The 20,205-nt window shown below is 37.1% G+C and overlaps 1 protein-coding gene across 2 annotated transcripts in view; it reads right to left on the reverse strand.

The window, feature by feature from the left end:
- MSR1 (macrophage scavenger receptor 1) overlaps window positions 1–20,205 on the reverse strand; it is an 87,448-nt gene that overhangs the window by 12,145 nt on the left and 55,098 nt on the right. For both annotated transcript variants that reach the window (XM_010358157.2, XM_030937407.1), the window contains one exon: window positions 2,044–2,232. In XM_010358157.2, coding sequence (XP_010356459.1) covers window positions 2,044–2,232 — 189 coding nt within the window. The remainder of the gene's footprint in view (window positions 1–2,043; window positions 2,233–20,205) is intronic.

The raw sequence follows: 20,205 nt of genomic DNA on the forward strand, positions 1-20,205 counted from the left end.
GCTGGGTGTGGTGGCTCACACCTATCATCCCAGCACTTTGGGAAGCCAAGGTGGGTAGATAGCTTGAGCCAAGGAGTTTGAGACCAGCCTGGGCAACATGATGAAACCCCGTAGCTACCAAAAATATAAAACTAGCCAGGCATGGTGGTGCATGTCGGCAGTCACAGCTTCTCAGGGGCCTGAGGAGGGAGAATCACTTGAACCCAGGAGGCAGAGGTTGCAGTGAGCCGAGACTGCGCCCTGCACTCCAGCCTGGGTGATAGAGGGAGACCTGTCTCCAAAACCAAAAAAACAAAAACAAAAACAAAACAAAAACCAACGTGGAAACTCAGACTGGGAGCTCAGTCTTGTTAAATAACTGAGGACATCATTCAATTCTCTAGGGATGAAGAGTTGAGGATTTTTTTTTCTTTTTCTTTTTCCTCTTCTCTAAAACAACAAAAAAGAAAAACAAAACAAAAGCAAATATCTAGCTGTCGACCTTGAAAATATCTTACTGTTTTACTTTTGGAGATAAATTTTATAGGTGCAAGAATGATTTCAAACCCACACTTTTCAACCTGGGAAAAACGTTCTAAATATGGGACAGGGATGGAAAATTTAGAAACTCCAGAGATCTGTTTGAAGCTATTTATTTCCTTTATTTTTTCTATGTAAACCTTTAGGGTGCAAGTTAAAAACTGGGGCCAGGGGCTGAACCTGGCTACAGAAGCTCTGCACATTACCACTCTGTTTTCTGACATCTCTTCTCTTTATAAAATTAAATTATCCTTCTGGGATCTGAAGACTCTAGAACCTGAGACTTCTGCTTAAATCCATCTCTTAAACCTAACATGGTAATAATAATAATAATATTTTTTTGAGATGGAATATCACTCTGTCACCCATGGTGGAGTACAGCTTGGCTAACTGCAACCTCCACCTCCTGGGTTCAAGCAATTCTCCTGCCTCAGCCTCCAAAGTAGCTGGGATTACAGGCATGCACCACCATGCCTGGCTAATTTTTGTATTTTTAGTAGAGATGGGGTTTCATCATGTTGGTCAGGCTGGTCTCAAACTCCTGACCTCAAGTGATCCACCCACCTCGACATCCCAAAGTGCTGGGATTACAGGTGTGAGCCACCATGCCCAGCCTAATATGAAAATCATTTTAGGTAAAATAGTAAAGGATGTAATTGTGACCTATTATTAATACTATGCAGGTATTTAACACAATGCCTGGCACATAGTCATTACTCAATAAATCATAGCATATTAGCACTTGGTAATATCTTCTAGGCATTTGAGAAGTTCATCTTACCTTTTTCTAGTTTTCTGTAAAAATTTGCTTTTCAGAGACAGGCCTTGCTCTGTCACCCAGGCTGGAGTGCAGCAGCATGACCATAGCTCATGTAACCTGGAACTCCTGAGCCCAAGCGACTCTCCCACCTCAGCCTCTGTAGTAGCTAGGACTGCAGGTGCATGCTATCATGCCCGACTTTTTTTTGTTTTTTTTTTTTTTTTTTTTTTTAATTGGTAGCGATAGGATCTTACTATGCTGTCCACGCTGGTCTTGAACTCATTTATTCTAGTGATCTTCCCGCTTCAGCCTCCCAAAGTGCTGGGACTATAAGTGTGAGTCACTGTACCCAGCCTAGACTACGTTCCTGTCACTACTTTGTCATTAGAGAATGCCTGCATTTCATGTTTTTTTTTAAACAAAACTTTCTGACCAAGTATCGGTGGCTCACCGCTGTAATCCCACACTGTAGGTGGCCGAGGTACGCAGATTACGAGGTCAGGAGATCAAGACCATCCTGGCTAATGTGGTGAAACCCCGTCTCTACTAAGAATACAAAAAATAAGCCGGGCGTGGGGGCGCACGGCTGTAGTCCCAGCTTCTAGGGACGCTGAGGGAGGAGAATCGCTTGAACCCGGGAGGCAGAGGTTGCAGTGAGCCGAGATCGCGCCACTGCACTCCAGCCTGGGCGACAGAATGAGACCGCGTCTCAAACAGCAGCAACAACGACGACAACAAACCCCCCAAGATTTTCTTTCAATTACCTTGTCCAAAATGAGCTGCCTTGTGCACGGCTTGAACACCCGGGTATCCCAAACTCCTACAGACGACCTGTCCAACACGCACTTCCCAGCGATCGTCACAAATTGTACCCCACTGGCCGCTGTGGAGTATCTCCACTCTCCCCTCGTGAGGGCCGCTCCCACCGACCAGTCTAACTTTCTTAAATGGAGCTGTTTAAAAAAAAAAAAAAAAACAGACAAGCAAGGACTAATTATGTACACATTACTTTATAGCACCTTTTTAACACACACAGAAAAACATTTTAGCACATTTTTCCAATAAGCTAAACAATTGGAATAAATATTAAACTTTCTAGCACCACCTATTGGTAAAGAGTTTAACTGCAAATATTGGAGTTTTAAGCAGTTGAAGAGCAAAATCCAATCTGTCTTACATGTAAGTTATATACATATGAGGACACTTCAAAGATTATATTCCAATGACTTTCAATTTTAACAGATACAAGTTTACTGTCATATAGATCTTTGAAAAATTATAACTAAATGGTTCATTATTTTCTTGACATGAAAACATACAAACTTATGAACATATAATGCAGAGATTTTCAATGGTATACGAGGTCGGGGAGCAGATATTTTAGAATATCACAAACACAAAAATAGGTGACCAAACTTCATATCTTTTACCAAGGGAAACAAGGGAACTATAGTGACAACATTCATTTAGAAACAGCAAAGACTTTCCTTGTAGTGAGGTTCCTGGATTCTGTACCAAAGTTTTTTGTGTTTTTCTTTTACAGAAAAAAATATTAACTAGATGTAAAATCAGACAATTTTGTGTATTTTGAGAAATGATTCAAATAGTAAAAACAAAGAAATAAACTTTGTTTACAATTATGAAAGTAATTTTGTTCTATAGTGTCTAATCAAAATGACCATGTGTACAATAAACTTTTGTAAACTCTTGATCCTGCTACAGAAAGATTTATATAAATATGAAATGGCTCTTTTCTATTTTTAAAAACCAATATATATATACTTTGACCTAGGGACAGATTGAATAAAATAGTACAACAAATATTATAAGAGCAATTCACTTGGTGTATGAAAATTCTTTTAAACAGCCTGTATTATTCTGCTACATATTTGTTTAGAAAATTATTTGGCTAAAGAACAGAATGAAAGGCAGAGATGAAAAATGTTTTTTAAAATTTAGTTAATACCAGATAAAAATAACAATATTTTCTAATAATCATAAAACAAATTAATGTAAGTCTATTTAAACAAAACATATCTTTTCAAATATAAGTTTGAGGAATGTTATATTATAAAAAAGCAAGATGTAATTTTTACAACAACAGTATCTCTCTAATATGAAAACAGAGTTTTAGGGTATGGCTTTTTGGAGCTTAATAAATTGAAGAACTATTCAGTAACTTTTTTTTCTCCAATTTGAATTCATTCTGTTAGAACGGTAATCTAATAACATTGAAAGTTATTAGATTATCATTCCAACAAATGTTTTTAACTTATGCTTATTACTGTTTTAACAGTAATTTAATAACATTTAAAATTATTAGATTACTGACAATTTCCTGTAATGAAACTGAGTGACCTGAGCCATGCAGAAACATAAAAGGTGGCATGTTACTATATATATAATTATATTTATTCTCTTGATTCTTCCAAAATATAATTCAGTGCTAAATACTGAATTAGTGTAAGCATGCCTGAGTGGATAAGCCCTTCTTCACTTAATAAGCATAAGTTAAAAATGTTTTTAAAAATGAAAGTAATTTGTTATTATGGTATCTCAGCTTTCATTTACTAGTAAAATTCCTGAGTGGCCCGATCATTTCCTGTAATTGCCTAAAGAAAATTAGAAAGAAAAATCCAACAATGGATTGTGAGAAGTCTTTACATATTAGAGTCATGTTTTATTAACTAGTATGATATCCAAATGTTTATTTTTATACAAGTCAAATACATCTAAACATATTTATCATGCATGCATACTATGAAATTTCAGGCATATTCAAACATTTGATTATATAAGCATCATTGTCCTGTTGTCCAAACAAGTGTATGTAAGCATTCTCACTGCCCACTGTTTACCTCTTACTCCATCCAAAATGTCATGAATGAGCCATGCTTGTCCTGGAGCAGTGGTTCTCTAACAATAATATGTAGCAGAACAAGCTCCCAATAGCTGATGCTGTTGGTCCAGGGACCACACTTTGAGAACCACTAACCTAGATGATTGCAGTATATATTTAGAAGAGGAGACATATTATATCAGAAACAGATGGTGCTGCTGATACAATCCTTTGATCTCATTTATTGCAAAGAGAATGGCTGACTGTAAATTTCTACCAAATTCCCTATGCTCAAAGGATCCTGAGGGGGAGTAGGTATGTGTATTCAAATTCTTCAGGGCCATATATGTTTGGGTATGCTGATCCATATCTGTTACCTGAAATATTGTTCAATTATAAATCAACTATTAATAGGTGACCACACATTGCTGATCCTTGACCATCTCTGAAGTAATACAGAGGAAAGGTGTCTGAATAGGTCAGTATACTCATTTGAGAGTTGACTTCACCTGCCATTCAACTGCTCTGTTTTGGTAATATAGAAAAGTTCGTTTTGTCGTGAACCTTGATCATAGCATTCGCTCTGTAAGACTGAAGGATCGAAACTTCTCTGAAACTAGCTAACTCATTGTCATAGATATGTAAAACACGTCTATGGTTTCTTTGGCATCAAGCTAATATATTTAGTCAGATAGGGCTTTTTTTTTTTTTCCATTTGGGTATTTTTATCTTGTATATAAAGATTTCAGAAGACACACATGTGTGTGTGTATGTGTGTGTGTCTGTATGTGTTTCTGGATAGCTGTTTCCTCTTAACTTTATTTGTGTAGACATTTTCTAGATCCAAATCAAATAAACACAGATAAGCATTGACTATGTGCCTAAACAACGAATCCCTGTATTATTACTCTTTAATTGGTGAAAAAACAGAAACAGAAACTAAAGTAACTTACACCAAAACCAAAATAATACTGTATTTTAAGGATCATTGGATGTTTCATAGAACCCAAGGATAAGATTATAGTTAGGAATCTGGAATAGCCGACCCAAGACCCGAATCCGCTTAGGAGGCTCCAACTTGTACCCAAGCTTCTTTCTGTAGGTTGCTTTCTTCTTCTTTTTGTTGTTGCAAGCTAGATATCTTTGCTCTCCTGTTCACTTGATAGAACATGTCTGTTAACAGCTCCTAAGTTTATGTTTTACAGTTTCTTTCTCGATGAAAGTTACTGTCTCTTTCTCAGTGACAGACTGACAGTTCTAACACTCACCTAACTTGATATTTTACAGCCTATTTCTTAGTGATAGATTCTAAAATATCCAGGGAAGTTCTTCAGTGGCCTAGTTTGGGCCAAATGCCCATCTGTGGACTGGACAAACAGGCGGTGTCACTTGCATGAACGTGGCATTCCCAGAATGAGAATGGGGAGGCATTTCCTTATTGAAAGAGTTTTGAGCAGACAAAATATATTAAGTCCATTCCATAAAAGATATTTTAATAATCTTGCTGCTTTTATGCAAATATTTGCTGTTTCCTTACAGAACAAGTTTGGGAATCCCTGACAGAATTACAAACGTAGTAGACTAGAATGATAGAGGACTTCATGAGAATACTCTTGCCAAGTGACTTGTGGAATAAATAAGGTCATGATTAATCTCTGTTCACGTTTCCAATCTAACCCTTGAGAAATTCTGCTTACCTGCATTGCTTTGTCTTTTTACTTTAGTTATGTAACTACTCACATTTTTCAAATAAGTCTCATTCTTCTTTATTCCTGGGGCTTTGGTTCCTGTCTGGAATGTTCCTTCTTCCCTTCCCACTTCCCCTCTCATTTCTACACTCTCAATCTCCAAATTTGGATTGGTTACTCTATAGCACTATTACAGATGCTATACCAAACCACAGCAAACTTGTTTGTTTCCCCCCTTAGACTGAAAGAACCCCTTATGGACATCTTTTCAGCATCCGACAAAACGCAAGTTGTCACTTAGTAGTCACGTGACGAAGAGTTATGGCATGAATGAGTAAATGAATGAATGGTGAGCTTCTCTTGATACGTGAACTGCATTACCCAGTGAGATTAAATTGGCAAATGCTTAAAATATCAAATCATAGAAGAAACAGAATTTAACATTTCATAAGTCTTTAGAGGGAATAGAATATAGTTACTATGTGTAGAAACAGAAAAATCATGAAGGAAAGACTGATTTAACTGGCATAAACATGAGTGTTTTTATGGAAAAAACGCATATGGCTGGCTACCGAGAGCCTCTCCATATACGAGGGTTTGGTGGGAGGCTCTGATCAGAGAAGCCTGAGACATTAGAAAATCTGATTTTGTCAGCTCAGTGAGCAGATCTATCTCTTACAGGCAGACTAATGTTAAACAGAATCTCGGGACTAAATGTCAATTCAATTTACAATGAGAAATGTAATTGCCTCAAAAACTGGAATATTTGAATTTGCTTGACAAGGCCATTTTCTCCCCTTGGGCAATCTGCATGGGAAGCCAAATCACAGGCAGTGAACTCTTAGTTTAATTAATTTATTAATTTACAATGAGACCTAGCAGTGAGATTTTGCTTCTGGGACTGGCCAGTGATCTTTGGTTACCACATTTTTCTTTATATATGTTAATACATTCAGTCAGGTTAAATGATGTGACATATCTCTGGGCATTCATTGAATGTTCATTCTATAGTTTAACTTTTTAAAGGCAGTCTCACTATTCTTATGTCCTAGTTCTTTACATCTCTATGACAGTGAGTTATCTAGTTTCAGAGAAGTTTCATCCTTTCTTTAGGAAAGAACTGGGACATAAGAATAGTATATACATATATAGCAAATGCACAAAAACATGAATGGAAGAAAACAAACTCCAGGATGAAGGTTTACCCTGGAAAGGAAGACAGGTAGACATACTGGGACTTCAACTCTGTTCATAACATTATATTTCTTTTAAACATTTTAAAAAATTTTTCTTTAGAGACAAGGTGTCCTGTGCCTCCCAGATTGAAGTCTGTGGTGCAATGATAGCTCACTGAAGCCTCAAACTCCTGGGCTCAAGTGATCCTCCTGCTTCAGCCACCCAAGAAGCTGGGATTACAGGCGTATGCCACCACACCCAACTAATTTAAACATTTTTTGTAGAGAAGGGGTCTTACTATGTTGCACAGACTAGTCTCAAACTCCTAAGCTCAAGTGATCTTCCTGCCTTGGCCCCCCAAAGTGATGCCATTACAGGTAGGAGCCCCTGCACCCAGCCAAAATTGTATGTCTTAAAAAACAAATACTTGTAGTCAAGACGGTAAATGTGAACATTTCAAAGGTCCAAGTGGTGTACACATGACTATGTATTAGCTATTTATGATAAGTGTTATTTCTTTTCTTTATTTTTGAAATATATTTTATTTAAAGAAGGAAACAAGCCATTCACAGCAATGTTGACAGAGCCATACTGGAACCCTGAACAAATTATTTAAAGTGTTCCATATACAAGTCAACCCTTAAAAGTTAGAGAAAAGATACTACGAATCTATTAATCACTGTTAGAAAGACAACATTTAAACTTGAAAAGTCAGGGAACATGTAAGGTCTTCTTTGCATGTGTCAATTACCACTACTCATTGGGAAGAAATAACTGAAGTTAGAAATGACTTTTGAGGAGCATAACAGTTATTATCCTATTGTTTACTCATAGTCATGATTTCTTTTTTGTATCATTTATTGGAATTAGGATTTAGGTTAAATCCTAACCTATGGATTAGGTTATGAATCACAAAATAGAGTCTATTATGGATTAGGTTAATTTCCATAACAATGGAAGTTATGATATTTGAAATGCAAATGTAACACAGAAATTTAAAAAAAATCTGGTTGCAGTTTGACCTGGAAGTTCTCACAACATGGCAAAATTCCTTTAAGAAAATAACTAATCCTTTATTTAAGATAATTGCCTGACTGAGACACTTAGCAATGAAATGTACAACCCAAATATCAGATACCTGCAGAAACTGAATTAAATTTCTTTAGAAAATTTCTCTAGAAAAATAACATAACAGATTGTGTTACTCCAAAAGTCAAGTATTTTTGGAGATCCTGGGACAGAGTCAAGAGGAGATATTTTTGTATTTTTTGAAGAGATGGGAATTCACCATGTAGCCTAGGCTGATCTCCAACTCCTGAGCTCAAGCGATTTGCTTACTTTGGCCTCCCAAAGTACTGGGATTACAGACATAAACCACTGCACCTGGCCATAGGTGTAATTTTGCACAGTTTACTTAATGGTTCTAAATCCTCAAGGGGAAGACATCAGAGTGACAGATTCCTTGTGGGGATTAAGTAAAGGAGGTATAGAAAGTGCTTTTCATAGTGTCTGGTTCGTTCTACATATTATAGGTATTAGTGATACTATTATTTCTTAGAAATTCAGATTTCTGGCCTAAAGATGGGAAATAGGTGATGGGAGGACAAACGTAACATATATTAAATAACAGTTTCTCAACGACTTTGTGCTTCAGAATCCCAAGGAGAACTTTTGGGAATCACATGTATCGAGGCCACAGCACAAACTCCCTGAAATCAGAGTATCTGTATGTCATATCCAGGCATCTTTATATGATAAAAGCCTCACGGTCATTCTGATGTTCACCATATCCTGAGCCCAACTTGTAGAACAATACTAGAATACATAGGATCACTTAGAGAGCTACAAATCATTCACATTATGGAATAATTAAACTAATACATCACTGCTGATAAGCAATCAACAAGACTATTTCTAAATATGATTGAACAAGTTAGTGAGTTTGATCCCCTTTCTACTGCCCTGGACCCTGCATTCTGAGATTCTTAAAGGAAATCTTGCCTTATCCAGCATTTGATATTTATCTCTTCGGGTTAGGCAATGAGTATATCTTATCTCTACACAAAACAGCTTGTCAAGGGGAAAGCTCAGGATCAAAAGTAGAGATGGAAAAAGTTATTTTGAAGGAAAAAATGTGGCATTCTTTCTCAGCCATGGCTAGATGTTAAGATAATGCCACACAGCAAGAGCTGACTTTACAACAAATATAACATATCTAACCAGAAAGAGAGAAAGAGCAAGACTGAGTCCAAATGATTTACTTTGAACACCTGGATCCTGCTATTCCTGAAGCCATCTGTTGGAAATGTAATTCTTAAATATATAAACCAATAGACTCTATTTTGTGATTCAGGATGTTTCTCTTACTTTCTACTTAACAGTTCTTACAAATACTTCGATGGTGGTTATTTGTCAAAGAATGTTAGAAGTGATTGCCCAGGTCATCCTATTTGTCACTGATCCCATCACCATTGGTTATTGTCTATTTAAACTGCATTATTCTGGTAATTTTTATTATTTTATGAGACATAATGTAAAAGAACATCACTAGAATGTAAATACACAAAACTAGCCATAAAGAAAAGTGAAATTATTCTCATAACTATAAAAACATCAGAATGCATCAAATTTATTTATGGTGCGATCTAGGCCCTCTTTAAGAACAAATTTACAGAAAGATAGACAAAGAAAACTGAATTCATTCTGAAACAATTCCAGCCGTGTGCTGCAGAGATCCTGCCCACAGACACAGGATCAGTTCTTGATGCCTTCCTATCGTGTCACTCCAATATTTGTATGTTGTATTTGTTGTATTTGTATGTTGAAGTCCTAAACCCCAACGTGACTGTAGTTAAAGAGAGAGGCTGTATGGAGGTAATTCAGGTTAAATTAGGTCACAAGGGCAGAATCCTAACTTGGTAGGACTGGTGCCTTATAGGAAGAGATAAAGACACTAGGAGCTCAGGGCTCACACAGAAACTGCCTCATGAAGTCACAATGAGGAGGTGGCCATCTGCAAGCCAAAGAGAAGCCTCAGGGAAACCAATCCTGCCCCAGGCTTGATCATGGGCTTTTAATGTCCAGAACTGTGAGGAAATAAATGTCTATAATTTAAGCTATGTTATCTGCGGTATTCTGTTCTGACAGCCCAAGCAGACTAATACGTTTTCTTTTTTCACTTACATTATGTATTTTTATTTGCAAAGGAGAAATAGCATACTTCAGAGCATATAAACTTAAAAATACACACTTCTTTAATTTATAGGTGGAGTTAAGCTGCCATACTTGCTATTTTGTGATTTGAACACATTGAAAATCCCTTTTCTGAAAATCACTTTGTCCCTAAAACACCTACTTTAAAAGCTTAGATTTTTATTTAAAAATGACACAAGTATTTACAAAGGGCCTATTAGATGTTTTAATACATTAACAATAATAATAATAGTTCGTTAGCTTACGCTCTGTGATTGATAAAATACATATCCTTTTGATGCAGAAATAGTATTTCTAGGGGCAGGTAATGTACTGGATAACAAAATTAAGTGAGAATGTAACAGGAAAGAGTTTGAGGTGGAAGATGTTTTATAATAGAACAGATAATCATTTTATGGGGACAAATAAATTTTGTTGTAAATCATGAAGTTTTTGGGAAAATATTGTACACAGAAACTGAATATTTGTATGCAAAGAGGTTTACTTGTCTTTTGGGCTTTCTAGGAAATAAAAATACAGAATTATACAAAACATCATTAGGAAATTGGTCATTTTGCTAAATAATTCAGATTAGAATTCCTTTATGTAGGTCCCTAAAATACCTGAGGGTCAAATATTTTACTTTGGCATGGATTAAGCAGGATGTGAGTAAGAAGTAGAACATGAAAATAACTACAGCATCCAGGAAAGGATTACGAGTCTGTAGGCTAAGCCGTAATGGCGGGATTTCTTGGAGACTCCATGTGAAGCAAGCCCACCGAGTCGTTCTAGGAAATTTGGTCTTAAGATTCACCTCAGGTTGGGCGCCGTGGTTCACGTCTCTAACCCCAGCACTTTGGGAGGTCAAGACAGGCAGATCATTTGAGTTTAGCAGTTAGAGACCAGCCTGGGAAAGACAGCAAAACCCTGTCCCCTACAAAAATTTAAAGAAAATACCCGAGTGTGGTGGCGCGTGCCTGTAGTTCCAGCTACTTGGGAGACTGAGGCGGGAGGATCACTTGAGCCCAGGAGGCGGAGATTGCAGTGAGCCAAGATCATGCCACTGCACTCCAGTCTGGGAAACAGAAAGAGACTATCCCCCAACACCCCCTAAAATAGATTTACATTTTAAGGGCAGCACATTTCCAGAGACACTAGGCTGAGGGGGGCAAATAATAGGCTGTGAGCCTGTGCAAGGAAAGTGCTTTAATTTGAGCAAAATAAATAATCTTGTGTGAGTATCAGGCTAAATTTCTAGTACACAATAGGAATCCTGGAGTTATTTCTTCAAAGGGCAGGAAAGCGACCTGGTACCCAGGTTATAGAGGAAAGGGAAGTGGTGTGTAGGGTCTCTGCTTCATCTGCATTCCTGCACATAATTGTATGAATTTCCACTTTTGCTGCTGTGAAAAACGGGGCTGATGTTTTTCCTTCTAATTGGTCTGGTGAGAGTGAGGCTGTGAGAGTTAGTGGGGATAGGGACTAAGCAGGACAAGTGCTAACTGCTGGATCCATAATTGATTTAAATCTCTATTTCAAACAACAAAACATACAGGCATATCCGGTTTTATCGGTCTTCACTTTATTGCTCTTCGCAGATACTGCATGTTTTACAAATTGAAAGTTTGTCGCAATTCTGTGTCCTGCAAATCTATCAGTCTCATTTTTCCAACAGCCTGTGCTCACTTTGTGTCTCTCTGTCACATTTTGCAAATTCTCACAGTATTTCAAACTTTTCCCTTTGTTTCAAATGCCTTTTTTTTCTTCACCTAGATGATCACTGTTTTTTATCCTTAAGTATATTAACATGGTGACAAATTATTTTTTTTTTAAACTTTTATATTAGGTTCAGACATACCTGTGCAGGTTGGTTATACAGGTCAATTGTGTGTCATGGCAATTTGGTGTACATAGATTATTTTGTCATCGAGGTAAAAAGCACAGCAGCTGATAGCTTTTCAGTCCTCACCCTCCTCCCACCCTCCACCCTCAAGTAGACCCCATTGTCTGTCGTTCCCTTCTTTGTGTCCGTATCCACTTAAAGTTTAGTTCCCACTTGTAGGTGAGAACATGAAGTATTTGGTTTTCTGCTTCTCTGTGCATTTGCAAAGGATAATGGCCTCCAGCTCCATCCATAGTCCTTCAAAGAACGTGACTCATTCTTTTGAATGGCTGCATGGTATTCCACGGTGTATATGTACCACATTTTCTTTATCCAGTCTACGAATGATGGGTGTTTAGGTTGATTCCATGTCTTTGCTCTTGTGAATAGTGCTGTGATGAACATATGCGAGTTATGTGTTTTTATGGTAGAACGATTTATATTCTTCGGGTATATACTCAGTAATGGGATTGCTGGGTCAAACGGTAATTCTGTTTAAAGTTATTTGAAACATCACCAAAGTGCTTTTCCATAATGACTGAACTGATTTATATTTCCATGAGCAGACAATAAGCATTCTCTTTTCTCCACAAACTTGTCAGCACAGCATCTGTAATTTTTTGACTTTTTAATAAACAGCCATTCTGACCGGTATGAGATGGTATCTCATTGTGCTTTTGGTTTGCATTTCTCTAATGATTAGTAATGTTGAACATTTTTGCATATGCTTGCTGGCCATGTGTACGTCTTCTTTTGAAAATTGTCTGTTCTTGTCCTTTGTCCATTTTTTATCGTGTTTATTTTTCACTTGTTAAGTTCCTTATAGATTCTGGATATTTGACATTTTTTTGATACATAGTTTACAAATATTTCCTCCCATTCTATGTATCTGTTTACTCTGTTGATAGTTTTTTTTTTTTTTTTTTTTTTTTTTTTTTTTTTTTTTTTTTTTTTTTTTGTGGCGCAGAAGCTGTCTAATTAGGACCCATTTGTCAATTTTTATTTTTGATGCAATTGCTTTTGGCATCTTCATCATGAAATCTTTACCAGGTCCTATGCTCAGAACGGTATTTCATAGGTTATCTTCCAGAGTTTGTATAGTTTTAGGCTTTAAAGTCTTTAATCTATCTTGAGTTGAATTTTGTATATTGTGTAAGGAACGAGTTCAGTTTCAATCTTCTGCATATGGCTAATCAGGGATCCCAGCACCATTTATTAAAAAGGGAGTCCTTTTCCTATTGCTTGTTTTTATTGGCTTTGTGAAAGAGCAGATGGTTGTAGGTGGTTGGCAACACTTCTGGGTTCTCTATTCTGTTCCATTAGTGTGTGTGTCTGTTTTTGTACTAGTACCATGCTATTTTTGTTCTGTACCCTTGTAGTATAGTTCGAAGTCAGGTACCATGACATCTCCAGCTTTGTTCTTTTTCCTAAAATTGGCTTGGCTATTTGGCTCTTGTTTGGTTCCATATACAGTTTAAAATAGTTTTTTTTTTTCTAATTATGTGAAGAATGTCATTGATCGTTTAAGAGGAACAGCACTGAAGGTATACATTGCTTTGGGCGGTGCGGCCATTTTGATGATACTGATTCTTCCTATCCATGAACATGGAATGTTTTTCTATTTGTTTGTGTCATCTAGGATTTCTTTGAGCAGTGGTTTGTAGTTCTCCTTGAAAAGTCCTTCACTTCCCTTTTTAGCTGTATTCCTAGGAATTTTATTCTTTTTGTGGCAATTGTGAATGGGATTGCATTCCTGATTTGGCTCTCAGGTTGACTGTTGTTGGTACACAGAAATTCTAGTGATTTTTGTACGCTGATTTTGTATCCTGAAACTTTGTTGAAGTTGTTTATCAGCTGAAAGAGCTTTTGGGTCAAGACTATTGGGATATAGAATCATGTTGTCTGCAAGCAGAGTCTGACTTTTTCTCTTCCTATTTGGATGCCGTGTATTTCTTTTATTTTCATTGTGTTTTGTTGTTGTTTTGTCTTGTTGTGGTTTTATTGTTTGTTTGTGTTTTTGATAGAGTCTCACTCTGTCACCCAGGCTGGAGTGCAGTGCCATGATCTTGACTCACTGGAACCCCTGCCTCCCAGGTTCAAGTGATTCTCCTGCCTCAGCCTCTCAGGTAGCTAGGACTACAGGCACCCACCACTACACCGGCTAATTTTCGTATTTTTAGTAAAGACGGGGTTTGGCATTTGGCCAGGCTGGTCTGGAACTCCTCACCCTAGATAATCTTCCCACCGCAGCCTCCCAAAGTAGATGCACTATATTTCTTTATCTTGCCTGACTGCTCTGGCCAGGACTTCCAATACCATGCTAAACAGCAGTAGTGGAGAGGGCATCATTATCTTGTGTTGGTTTTCAAGGGGAATGTTTCCAGCTTTTGCCCATTTAATATGATGTCGCCTGTGGGTTTTTCATAGATGGCTCTTATTATTTTGAGATATGTTCCTTCAATACCTAGTGTATTGAGAGTTTCTAACATGAAGAAGTGTTGAATTTTATCAGAAGCATTTGCTGTATCTATTGAGATCATCATGTAGTTTTTGTTTTTAGTTCTATGTGGTGAATCACATTTATTGATTTGCAAACTTTTTCATTATTAGTAAAATATGGGGAGATTAAAACAAAGTTTGTAGAAAAATGCAATTAAAAAGTAAAAAACACAAAAGATAAACTTTATTTCTCAACATAAGCTCCATCAAGTTCAAGACACTTTTATAGGTGATGATACTAGCCATTTAGTCCATCCCTAAAGACCTGAGGATCTTAGGAATTTAACTATATCAATGCTGTCATCTTCTCATTATTAAAAGAAGAAAAATCAGTGTCCTTTAAAAATATTTTGAGAGTGGGAAGCAAAAAGATGTCAGAAGCAGCCAAATGAAGATTGTAAGATAGATATCCAATGATTTTCCATTGAAACTCTCCCAAAAATTGTCCTAGTTTGATGAGAGCAATGAGCCAAGAACACTGCCATGATGGAGACTCTCTGGAGCAGCTTTCCTGTGAGTTTGCTGTTAAAACTTCGGACAACTTTCTCAAAATACTCTCATAGTAAGCCTAGGTTATCATTCTTTGGCCCTCCAGGAAGTCAACAAGAAAAATCACTTGAGCATCCTCAAAAACTGTTGTGAGAACCTTTGTTCTTGACTGGTCCGCTTTTGCTTTGACTGTAACACTTCCACTTCTTGGTAGCCATTGCTTTGATTATGCATTGTCTTCAGGATTATACTGGTAAATCCATGTTTTACCTTCTCCTGTAATTCTTCAAATAAATGCCTCAGGATCGTGACCCCACTTATTTAAAATTTCCATTGAAAGCTCTGCTCTTGTCTACAGCTGATCTGGACACAACAGTTTTGGCACCCATCTAGAAAAAACTTTACTCAACCTACATTTCTAAGTCACAGTTGTGCAAGCCAAACGAGTTAGGATGTCTGAGGTGTTGACTGTTGTTCTGCTGTCTCAGTTCTTTTCAATTAAGGCACAAACAAGATGAATTTTTTTTTCCTTATAAATTGATGTGGCTAGTCAGCTACTGCAGGCTTCATCTTCAACATGTTCTTATCCCTTTGTAAAACTGAGTTCTGTTTTTTGCTAAACTGCTGATTCCTTTGGGACACTGTGCCTATAAACTTTTCATAAAGTATCAATGATTTCACCATTCTTCCAAACAAGTTTCATCACAAATTTTATGTGTGTTCTTGGTTCCATTTTAGCAATATTTATGTATCTCTGATAGGGGCTCTTTTTAAACAGATACCTCATTGTTCTTTGTGCATCAAATTAGATTCTATTCAGACATGTTATAATAAGCTAGCTTGTTTTAGTGCAAAAGTTTTGAAATCCACGTATAGTGTTCTCATAGTACATATTTTCCATGATTCTTTTGAAGACCCCTTGAATTTGTTATGGCAATCAGTGATCTTGGAGATTACTATTGTGATTAGTTTGGGGAACCACAAACCATGTCCATAAAAGATGGCAAACTTAGTCGATACATGTTGTGGGTATTCTGACTGCTCCACCAACTGGCTGTTCCCCCTTCTGTCTCTCTTTCTCTCCTCAGGCATCCCTATTCCCTGAGACACAACAATATTGAAAGTAGAAAAACAGTAACCTAACAATGGTCTCTAAATGTTCCAGTGAAAGGAAGAGTTGCATATCGCTCATTTAAACCAAAAGCTATATATGATTAAGCTTAGCAAGAAAGGCATGTTGAAAGTCAAGATAGGCTGAAAGGATGAAAGATATCTAAGTTGTAAATGTGAGAAAAAGTTCTTGAAAGCAAATAAAAGTGCCACTCCAGTGAACACAAAAATAATAAGAAAACAAACCACCTTATTGCCGATATAAAGTTTTAGTTAGTTAGTGGCCTTCATATATGATCAAAACAACCATGATATTCACTTAAGACAAATCTAAGTCCAGAGCAAGGCTCTACCTCTCTTCAACTCTGTGGAGGCTGAGAAAGGTAATGAAACTTCAGGAGAAACGTTAGAAGCTAGCAAAGGTTGATTCATAAGGTTTAAGGAAAGAAGTCATCTCCGTAACATAAAAGTACAAAGTGAATTAGCAAATGTGGATATAGAAGCTTCAGAAAATTGTCCAGAAGATCTAGTTAGGAAAATTGGTGAAGGTGACTACACTAAACAACAGATTTTCAATGTAGATGAAACAGCTTGTGTTGAAAAAGATGCCATCAATAACTTTCATACTTAGAGAGGAGAAGTTCATGCTTGACTTCAAAGCTTTAAAGTATAGGCTAATTCCCTTGTTAGGAGCTAAGGCAGCTGGTGACTTTAAGTTGAAGGAAATGCTCATTTACTACTCTGAAAAGTTTAGGGCCCTTAAGAGGTAAGCTAAATATCCTCTCCCTGTGCTCTAGAAATAGGACAATGAGGCCTGGGTGACAGCATGTCTGTTGACAGCATGAATATTTTAACCTCACTGTTGAGACTTATTGCTCAGAAAAAAAAAAAAAAATCCTTTTAAAATATTGCTGCTTATTGACAGTGCACCTGCTCATCCAAGAGCTCTGATGGAGATGGACTAAAAGACTGGTGTTGTTTTCATGCCTGCTAACACAGTATCCATTGTACAGACCATGGATCAAGGATTAATTTTTACTTTCAAGTCTTATTATTTAAGAAATACATCTTGTAAGGCTATAACTGCCATACAGAGTGATTCCTCTGATGTGTCTGAGCAAAGTGAATTGAAAACTTTTTGGAAAGGTTTCACAATCCTACATGGCATTAAAAGAATTTATAATTCATGGGAGAAGGTCAAAGTATTGAGGTTAACTGGAATTTGGAAGAAGTTGATTCCAACCCTCATGAATGACTGTGAGGGGTTCAAGACTTTAATGGAGAAAGTCCCTACAAATGTGGTATAAATAATAAGAGAAGCAGAGAACTAGAATTAGAAGTGGAGCCTGAGGATGTGGCTGAATTGCTGCAATCGATAAAACTTGAACCGATTAGGGGTTGCTTCTTATGGATGAGCAAAGAAAGTGGTTTCTTGAGATAAAACCTACTCCTGAGGGGAAGATGCTGTGAACACTGTTGAGATGAAAACAAAGGATTTAGAATATGATATAAATTTAGTTGCTAAAGCAGCAGCAGAGTATGAGAGGACTGATTTTAATTTTGAAAGAAGTTCTAAAGTGGGTAAATGCTATCAAATAGCATCCATTGCATGCAGCAGAGACATCTCTCATGAACAGAAGGCTCAATCAATGTGGCATATTTCATTGTTATCTTAAGAAATTGCCACAGTCACCCCAATCTTCAGCCACTGTCACGCTGATCAGTCAGCAGCCATCAACATTGAGGCAAGAGCCTGTACCAGGAAAAGATTACGACTTCTGGAAGGTTCAAATGATTGTTAGCATTTTTTAGCAACAAAGTATTTTAAAATTAAAGAATGTACATTATTTTAAAGACATAATGCTATGCCACTCTTAATAGACTCCAGTGTACTGTAAATATAACTACTGTATGCACTGGGAAACCAAAAAAATTGTCTGGCATGTTTCATTGTGATAACTGCTTTTTTTTTCTTTTTTTTTTTTTGCCATGGTCTGGAACTAAACCTACAATATGTCCACAGTATACCTGTATTAGCTATACACTCTATTAAGGAACACATCTATTGTTAATGGAATGCTGCATTTTTTTTTTTCTTTTGAGAAGGAGTCTTGCTCTGTCTCCAGGCTGGAGTACAGTGGCATGATCTCGGGTCCCCACAACCTCTGCCTCCCAGGTTCAAACGATTCTCCTGCCTCAGCCTCCCAAGTATTTGGGACTACAGGCATGCACCACCACACCCAGCTAATTTTTGTATTTTTAGCAGAGACAGGGTTTCACCATGTTGGCCAGGATGGTCTCAATCTCTTGACCTTGTGATCTGCCCACCTTGGCCTCCCAAAGCACTGGGATTACAGGTGTGAGCCAATGCTCATTTGTGAATCCACAGAAACACCATGTAACTGTAAAGGATGAGCAGCATTTACCTAAGAAACCTGGAACCATCCCTACTCAGGTACACTCAGTTCTGCTAACTCATAACTAGTGCTACTAAGAAAGTACATTTTGGAGTTAAAAAAAAACACACAATAGAAAAGAGAGACATTGTAGAGGCCAAATAATAGTGAAAAATGTTAAGGCTGAGCCTGTTACCAAAATAAAGATAGAATATTAACAGGTAGCTCTTCCCCAGGTGCACATAAGTAGCTCTCATTAGTGATAATGGAAGCTTTGTGAGCTTTCCGGGAAGACTATGTTTCTGAGTAATATCCTTAGGAGGGAGACTAGAGGCAATAGCTGGAGTAGTTATAAAGGTGGAAACATAAACAAAGAATAATTGAGAATACTTATTTGGAATTTGATCTGCTGTAAGAATTTTTATCTCTTTAGCTCTTCAAATGACTAGGCCCTTTCTAGAAAACCAAACCGCTCATTACAAATTTCTTCCTTTTCTGCCTTTCTCTCTCTCTACCTATCTCTTTCTCTCTTTCTCTTTGCACACTCTCCACATGACATATCTGTGACATTTATATATAAAAATACATAACACTAGTGTGGGAATACTGAATGGAGTCATAAGGACTTTGGAGATGTAAAGACCTGGCTTTGAGTTTCTGTTCTTCCACTAATTAGCAGTAAGACTCAGCTTATAATTCTAGAAATTGGGATAATAGTCCTTCACCCAAACACTCTTCTGAGGATTAATGTATAATGCACCAAAAACCCTGTTGGGTTGGGTGTGGTGGCTCACACCTATAATCCCAAGATTTTGGGAGGTTGAGGCAGGAGGATCGCTTGAGGCCAATAGTTTGAGATCAGCCTTGGCAATACAGTGAGATCCCATCTCTTTTTTTTTCTTTTTTAAATAGCCAAGCATAGTGGTGTGTGCCTGAAGTCCTAGTTACTCAGGAGGCAGAGGTGGGAGGATCATTTAAGCCCAGGAGCTCAAAGCTGCAGTGAGCTATGGAGGTGCCACTGTAGTCCAGCCTGTGCAACAGAGCAAGACTCTATCTCTTAAAAAAAGATAAAGGAAAAAAAAAAAAAAAAAAAAGCCCTTGCCTCACAGGCTTTACTTTGATCAAAAATGCTTTGTAAAAAGACTAGTGTTCATTTAAGATTGAGCTGAGTCCTCAGTAAAAATCAAATGAAAAACCAATGGATTTTGTCCTATCATTGCTTGAGTTTTAGATAGGATACTCAAAATTCACATCCTAGTTGTAGTCTCATTGCACATGAGCAAAGAATGATGAGAAATACTACCAAACCACATACTGGTAATTGAGATACTTAGGACAGAGCCTCACACAAGTGTTATGTTTTATGGTAGGAATCATTCTGCTTGACTAAAACATCACTCTTCCAAGTTAAGGTGAGAACACAGCAGACAATTCACTATGACTAGCATTAGAGCTTATTGCAGGCTTCTTTTCTCTTCATTATACATTTTTAAAGTTGATAAAATTTGTGCCATTTGTGCCAATAATTTGAACAGGGCATTCAGGATCCATTTTTTTTTTTTTTTTTTTTTTTTTTTTGTCTAAAGAGAGAAGAGAAGCATTTCTTCCCTAATTTGAAAAGTTTGGATTACTTTTTCACACTGAAAAATCTATCT

This window comes from Rhinopithecus roxellana, chromosome 9 (genome assembly GCF_007565055.1).
Source record: "Rhinopithecus roxellana isolate Shanxi Qingling chromosome 9, ASM756505v1, whole genome shotgun sequence".
Lineage (NCBI taxonomy): Eukaryota > Metazoa > Chordata > Mammalia > Primates > Cercopithecidae > Rhinopithecus > Rhinopithecus roxellana.